The sequence below is a fragment of the Hyalella azteca genome, unplaced genomic scaffold, assembly GCF_000764305.2.
Source record: "Hyalella azteca isolate HAZT.00-mixed unplaced genomic scaffold, Hazt_2.0.2 contig12231, whole genome shotgun sequence".
In the NCBI taxonomy this organism is placed as follows: Eukaryota; Metazoa; Arthropoda; class Malacostraca; order Amphipoda; family Hyalellidae; genus Hyalella; species Hyalella azteca.
The window spans coordinates 11,445-19,446 of record NW_025942194.1 but is presented as its reverse complement, the minus strand read 5'-3'; the positions used below and the strand labels follow the sequence as shown (position 1 = coordinate 19,446).

General features: G+C 40.5%; 1 protein-coding gene across 1 annotated transcript; it reads right to left on the bottom strand.

The window, feature by feature from the left end:
* Positions 1 to 644: 644 nt before the first annotated feature.
* On the bottom strand, positions 645 to 7,090 carry LOC108672554. The gene is made up of 3 exons (XM_018160248.2): positions 6,941 to 7,090; positions 6,323 to 6,498; positions 645 to 5,911 (listed from the first exon to the last, which is right to left on the bottom strand). The coding sequence occupies exons 2-3, from the start codon at positions 6,431 to 6,433 to the stop codon at positions 1,790 to 1,792; spliced, it is 4,233 nt and encodes a 1,410-aa protein (XP_018015737.1). The 5' UTR covers positions 6,434 to 6,498; positions 6,941 to 7,090; the 3' UTR covers positions 645 to 1,789.
* Positions 7,091 to 8,002: the final 912 nt, after the last annotated feature.

Here is an 8,002-nt window from a genome sequence, read left to right as displayed (position 1 = left end):
AAATAATTTTTTATATATAACCGCCGCATGTGTATGTCCAGGAATAATATGTTCATTATTAGGTCATATATTTTATTTGAAGCTGCGTCTCGGTGTCCAAGTCACTTAGTTAATATTCAATATTTTAAACCTTACTTAGTAGGCAAGAAGAATATAATGCCGAATTGTTCAAGTTTTGTCTGTCATAAATTTGAGAGCAAATGCTCAATTTCAGTCAGTATTGTGCTGGAAGTTGCACGAAATTTTTAGATGAATAGTAGCATAATGGTTTGCTAGCGCTTCAGCTATCAAACTATTTCGCGCCGGAGGTCAAAAGATATCATCGCCAGCAAGGCAGAAGGTCTCAATTATTCAAAATCTCAAGTTAATCATCACCCACAAGGGGCGGAAGGTCTCAATTGTCCAGCCCGCTGAAGCCGGCTCGAAGGAAGCAGCGTTAGCACTGTCTCTTATACACATCTAGATGTGTATAAGANATAGACTGAGCACAAACCCGATATACTTGTTTATTCTTCATCTGTGCAGCGGCTTTATCAGTTTTTGCCAAGTGGATTCGATCGTTTCTGATTAAATTAACCTTAATTAACTGATTTCCACCGCAAATGAAATTGGATCTCAACCAAACCCGAGGATCATATGAAGACTGACTCATTAAAAGTCTACTTTCAAAATAATAATAGCTCAATGAATGTGTAGAACACACAAATATTAATCCAATAATTAGTGGCAAATACTAATAATAATAGCACAATAATTCATTCCATACAGTCATTAACATAAAATATATTGATAATATTTAATATCAAACACGCATTGGGGCGTGGAGAAACAATCTTAGTTTTATTTGATTCAATTTCATCACCTTACTTTTATTAATTGAATCGATGAGGAAAGGCGCTCAATCTATTCTTTCAAAAGATTATTCGTCTAACTAATAGACAATTATTCAAGTAACAGAATTTAGATTAAAATTTATTGAATATTCGCACATTGATGGCTTTCGATTTATTTCACATCGATCCTCTCGTAAGACAATTGCTGTTTGATATGCCTAGAAAAGATCTGACTTAATTCTCCTAGTGTACAGACCTCCTTTTCTACCTTACTTAGAAGCTAAGTCATCCTTTTCCTAGGCAACTGACACACCTCATTTACCTTCCAGCCTCTCCAGCGTTCGTGAGAGGTTATGGCAGGTTGAAATAATAAAACCGCCTAATGCAACACAAGAAAAAAAATCATTTAAAAAGCGCAATATATTCAGATTGAAGTTCATAAAGAGGAGGTAGGAGATCCCATTAAACATAGGAAGTCTTTTAGTTTGCTAAATTTTGACAAGCATTAAGGTTAAAAGTTTTTATAATATCATATTATTACGAGTTGAACGTTGCTCATTGAATGCCTTTAAGCTAAATAATAACAGAAGATGTCTCCTAAAACTCTCGCACTTATTTTAATCAAAACTCAAGATGAGTTTACGTGGGAAGGTTTTTCGAAATCGGCTTTATAGTAAGTGAACAAACCGCAGAGGTTATCAGGCATGTCTTAAGCGTCTCATCTTCTTTGTATAATTCTGGATCTAACGAAGTAGTTTCACTGCAAGTTCGTATTCAAGAATGCTGGACTCGTTGTCTTCCATCAGCTTCTCTCCTTAACCTTTTGTTTTCTTATTCGTAAACCGTTTTCTTTGTAGTTCGCATTGTGAGACCTGGTCACCGAAAGTAAAAGGCTGGTGCTCAGGAGTTCTCAATGCTGTTACATTTGTTAAATTCCTCCTCCTCAAAGTGCTACTTCAGCTAGCGGCGAGTGTGACAGGGTGTCTGCTGACGAAGATGTAAAGGGGGAACTGACGATGTCGGCGGTCGGCGATGGGGAGGTGAAACTGACGATGTCGGCGGTCGGCGATGGGGAGGAGGAACTGACGATGGCAGCGATCGAAGATGTGAAAGGGGAATGGAATGTCACAAGTCACAACATCGAAGTAAGTCGACCATTGACGTCGAACTGAACCGATTTGGCAGACGTGGAACACGAAGATGAAGAATCCTTGCAGAGTGTTGAAGATCGTGAAAAAGTATGCGAAAACTTCTCCTTTACCAGTTATGGTCAGGAGGCCGAATATCCATGTGAATCCCAATAAGAAGAAGACCGTTATGGCCATACTCAGCTGGTTGAGCTTGAGATTTGTGTCAGATTTGTTCGATTGTAATTTGGGTCTCTTGCACGCAGTTCCGTTGATTATTCTGATGTAGAGTACCAGATTAATGGCAAGGATAAGCACGAGGGGAGGAAGGAAGGCATACCTGAACCCCAATGGGGATATCCAACAGATGAGAGTCCCTGTGCTGTACTGGTCACGACTGTCGTACAGAGCGCTGTCGTAAACAAGCAACCCCAGGATGGGGATAAAGGGGAGACCCCAAGCACAAATGGAAGCTTTCCAAATAAATTTCGGTATGTACGTATCGAAGACTTTCACGAAAACAAGGTAATGGTGGATTCCTTCAACTAGCATCCATCCAAACGAGGCGAGAATGAAATAATGCAGAGACACGGCCACGAATCGGCAAAGTGTCAAGTCTTGGGTTTGATTGATGCCTGCTAGAAATATCACCATGCTAAAAAACACTGCAGTCGCCAAATTTATAAGGATTTTGTTCGTCAATTTTTTGCGCCATTCCTGGAACAAAATGAAGGTCAGAAAAACCATTAGCAATCCAAAAATGGAGAACTTTACACCGACTGTTGTGATATATGACAATATTATGGCATGTTTTTCGTTAGGCGTTTTGTTTTCATAGTTTATAAGAAGCGCAAAGCTAGTAAGGTGATTGCATGAACAGGTAATGAGGCTTCCACTTTCGTTTGACTTGATACATCCATCCTGCGACCAACCTCCCTTCCTCTCATTTTTTTCAAAATCCCAAAACACGCAGACCGTATCTTTCCTTCCATAAAGTGGTTTGAATGAAATCTCCACCGGATGCTCCAGGTTAATCACGGGATGGTTCTTAAACGAGGCCTGCATCACGTAGCTATTGATTGTGTAATTGAAATCCGGATATTTTTCCTCTACAAAAAGTTTGTCGTCTCGATAAACTAGAAATGCCAGTTGAACGCTGTCAGTTCCGAGCTCGTTCACGACCCGACTCGTAAGGTTGTCAGGCAAAATAATTTTTACCTCTACTCCATAATCTGTACTCGTATTGGAACTTGATCTAAGAACACCAGTTTCACTTTTATTGCCGTCTCCTTTCATGTATCCAATTATGGACGAGTTGTGGAACAGTGCAAAACTTGCCGCTGAAACCGACGGCCCAATTGACTCTGCAAACTTATAATCCCCTACATTATCACCAAGGGCTCTAAACGTCAGTTCTTCTAACGACTCCAACAAAATATTAGTTGCGTTTAAAGTTTCATGTAAGCCTTGGAAAATTTTTAAAGGAGCAGTTAAGACATTATTCACGGTTGACACTAAGTCTTCTAGACCGAGTTCTTCTGGATAGCTTGAGTTTTGGGGGCGGTGGTGAGCGACGCGCTGTAGCGCTAGGGTAATTAGATATACATCTACGGGCTGAATTTCAGAAGAGTTTCTAGTTAAATCTGACAAGTTGGCGATTGTGTACGGCGTAATGTTATTCCTTATGTCGTTAAGTTGTCTGGTTATCGTTGAAGGTGATCCTGTACAGTCTCCAGACAAATCATCACTCCAGAAATAGCCTTCTATGAAGTCTCCAAGGCAAGTTCGAGTGACCGGACCACCTCTCTTGTCGACACAAATTTCTACGGGAATGAACTCACCCGAGTTCATGGTTTCCTTGAAACTCAAATTTTGTCCAGAAATGGATTCTAAATATACATGTTTGGGACATCCTGTTGTTGGACGGACTTCCACAACACTGCAGTTTTGATGTCCATTTGTAATTTTTAGAAGAAGTTTAAATAAATCCGAGTGATCCTTCATGAAGTGTTGCGATGAATTTCCAATAATGAGATGCACGTGTTCAAAATTTTCGGCACTGAATTCACCGGGGCCAAAAAATTTTTGGCTAATAGACATGTTCAGCTTCAAATCCTGTCTCAAAATCTGGGCCAGACAGCTATCGTGGCGCGGCTCGACGACGAAAGTGTTGTCGTCTTTGACTGCTTCATAAGGAACTAAAATGTTTACTACTACTGCAAATGCAGACTCGTTGCGCGGGTATGGCTTAAGGATAGTGTTGGATTTTATCAACCTTGTAGGGTTTTCGGTCAAAACATAACAGTTGAAATAGCCGTACTCAGCAAATTTGGAGACTTGAATAGTAGCAACCCCTTGCTCGGCTGAAAAGTTAACAGGTGTCCGGAATCCATTTGCGTAGCACCTTAATGAACCATTCTTAAGATCGCGTATGTTGGCAAACGTTACCACGGGACGGTCTTCTCTGGATAAAGAAAGTGTGAGTTGTTGCCTCTGTTTCATCAGCTCTCTCGTTTCACATAAGAGTCCAGGAGCGCCGTTAAAACTGCTGCTGAGATTAAGGCCGTCGTCCCTATAAGTCGAATCTTCATATAACACGTACAGAAACTGAATGTTATAGTCAATTTGGAGTTTTTTGTAGATCCAGTTCATGAATCCAATTGCAGGTTGGGGTAGTGCTCCAATTGTTTTACATTTCATTTGAGCATCTTCGTAACTAGACGGTGTTACGTTCAATTTAATTATGCACGTAAAATCATCCGTGTCGTATGCTGAAGCGAAAGCGTGTCCATGGAGTCTATTGCATCGAGAAGACCTAGTAACTAATCCTAGTTCTTCTGCGGTACGCTGTGATGCGAGACCATCTATGAGTTCTTTAATATTCACCACAGTTAGGTACGGAAGAGACTCGCTACACGAATGGCTAAAAAACTTCTTAGAAACCACATCCACACCCGTACATTCCTTTCGAAGTATTGGATGCCCTGGAGCCCATGACAAATTTGTTATGTGGTCTTCACCAAATCTTGTTGGCTGCATTGAAACCAACGGACCGAATTTGTTCATTCTTTTCAATGACACCCAGGAAGAAGTTTGACCCGTATTGTCGTGCAATATCTTTTTTATTGAGTCATAAAACTCTGATTTATTAGTGATCTCGAACTCGGCGCCAACGATGTCATGCTCTTTGCCTGTAACATACGCTTTTCCAAATGCTCGAGACCATGAAGCCGATTCCACGACCGCCACACAGAGATCACTCATGACGTTAGTATATCCTCTTGGGCAAGGATCACAATGGTTGAGAGTTAACCGAGCTCCTTGGTTGAAGTCTGGAACACATTTCCATGGAGTGGGCCATCCTTCCCCTGACTGGCACTGCATTCTTTCTGGATGGACCGCTCCTGCTTGTGACGACGGCCAGGTATTGATATTGCCAAAGGGTGTACATGTTGTGGCTAGTTTTAAGGACGATCCAACTAGAAAATGTTTCCTTAGCCTATTATTCAACCGTGTCATTATGCCACCCAATACATGATCATCATCGCCAGATTTAATGTAGTAGAGGTGAAATTTGTAGGACATGCGTAAAGATCTAGATGAGGAAAGGCGCTCAATTCCGATGAGATCATACAGCGAACGATTTAGAGCATGAGATTCTGATTCATATATGTGCCGAGAGTTGTTGAGCCGTCTCACTGGGTCTGCAGTTGAATCATTAGTGACGACAGTCAAGATGAATGTATCCCATTCACTGAGCGTGAGTAAGATTTCATTGCTTTTGCTGGTGTCTGTGCCGAGACGACTCCACGTCTCACACGAGTACGTCCCTTGTCGGAGTGGCATCATGTCCTTATGTGTTTGGTTTGCGGGCAGAAGTCGGTGCTGGGTGGTGACTTTCAAAGACGACGGCTGGATGGTTCTCGATGTAATCCCTAGGTACACGCCATCCTAGAGAGATAAAACGGTGTATAATATTTTTGTTGATTGCACAATGCACATTTTAAGATAGCAGAAATTTAGATTTATATTTGTGTGGTAGCCTTACTTAATCGCGTTTTAAGCCTGATTACGATGAATTGATGAATTTTAGTGAGAAAAACACCATTTCGTACGCTATATTTCTGATTTTTTTTCTGGGCTGGAGAAAACATGACCGGGAAAAACACATTAGCGAAATCTTCAAAGCAATGACTTCCTGATCACACACAACTTTCTGATAGGCTCAACCAAAAAACACTAGGCAACAAATGCTGAGCTGGATCTCGCGTTATAAACCCAATGAATTCCTACCAAACACTACAATAGAAAATTATGCAACACAAACACTACTTATGAATTTTCCTAAATCTGCTTGCTCACCTTCTTCCAGAAGATCCCCATATCTTTACTTGAGATCTTCTCCCCGCTGCTTTTCTTGTAGAAGTCGCAGGTTAGAGTGAGTTCCAGAAATTCTGTTGCAGGGACATTCATCCAGGCCTGAGTGCGCCCGCTGGAGGAGACACGCAGCTCCACTTCGCTGGTCTCCGTCTCGGTGGCTGAGGAAAGTGAGGGAACTAAAGGAAGTGAGGGAACTAAAGGAACTGAGGGAAGTAAGGGAACTGCGATAATTGAGAGAGCTAAGAAAATTAATTGAACAAAGGGAACAAATAGAAATTGAGGAAGCCGCGACAACTGCGGGAATTGAAAGAACTAAGAGAAGTGAGGGAACAAACGAGCGCCGGACGCCGCTGTCGAGAGCTTGAGGCCATTTTAAGTATCACTCCTCGTATTACTAGATTCTTTTTATAATTTAGCCTGCATAATTCATATATGCGGCATATGTGATGCGCAATTAGAAGTTGTATGGTCCAGGATCACTAACTTGATATGCCGATTTCATATAGGCCTAAACCAATCCTAACCAATCGTTTTCACTGAGAAAACTTACTGTATCTGTTTAGCCCGTTATATATAACAAATATAGACGTTATCACTCACCATTTAAACGACGCTGATGAGGAATGATGCATGCAGAAGGCAGCTCATAAGCACATGGATATGTGCTGAAATACGCATCGGAAACAGAAAAAGCTGCACAGTGGGTCGAGTGCGGACCCGTGACAATAATTCTCGCTTCCGAGCCCTGGAACGAAGCTAAGCCTGGCTCGGTAAAAAAAGATGAGTGTTGTTAGCTGAGTTATGAAAGAGCCATAAGACCAGACATTTCATGTTTAGTCGACGTTAATTAAACGTTGTTTCACTGAATCAACGTTATTGAAACGTTTGGTTGAATCAACGTTAATTAGACGTTTTGCTGAATCAACGTTGGTGTGACGTTGTTTCGTTGAATCAACTTTACTTAGACGTTGTTTGGTTTAATCATCGTTACTTAAACGTTGTTCAGTTTAATCAACGTTAATAAAACGTTGTTTCGTTGAGTCAACATTATTTAAACGTTGTTTTGAAATCTTGCAACTGCCAGTCTACCATGTTTCTCTTAAAATCTTTGAACCATGGATTTTATAAGTTGCTAGTGTCTGCCGTGTAGGGATAAGTGCAAATTAATAGTGAGCGCGAATTTAACTAGTGAATAAGTTAAATAATAGTGAACGCTTTAGTTAAATACTAGTGAACTAATAATAGTGAACACGAGTTCCAGAGTGCACCTTTCGGATGCACTTTTGAAATGGTGAACAATAAATCGAATCTCTGGAAAAAATTTACGAAACCAATTAATTAATAAAAGTAACTTAATTCAAGTTATATTAAAATATGATATTTAACTTTCTCAGCTGCAGTTTTTAAATCGGCTCATCACGCTTGCTTATTCGTTCACTTTATATATTCATTATGTTCATATTACATCTTACAGTGGCCCTAAGTTCTACGATGTTCGTAAGTTCATCGATGGTTTAAGCTTTTAATGTCACCGCCAATTATATTCTTCTTGCAAATCAACTCCTCGCGTATTAAAGATAAAAGTGTATTTTTATGCCTTCATAAAAAATCGTTACTAAGTCGCTGAGCGAGTTAATGTCATCTAAAAAATAACTTGTTCAT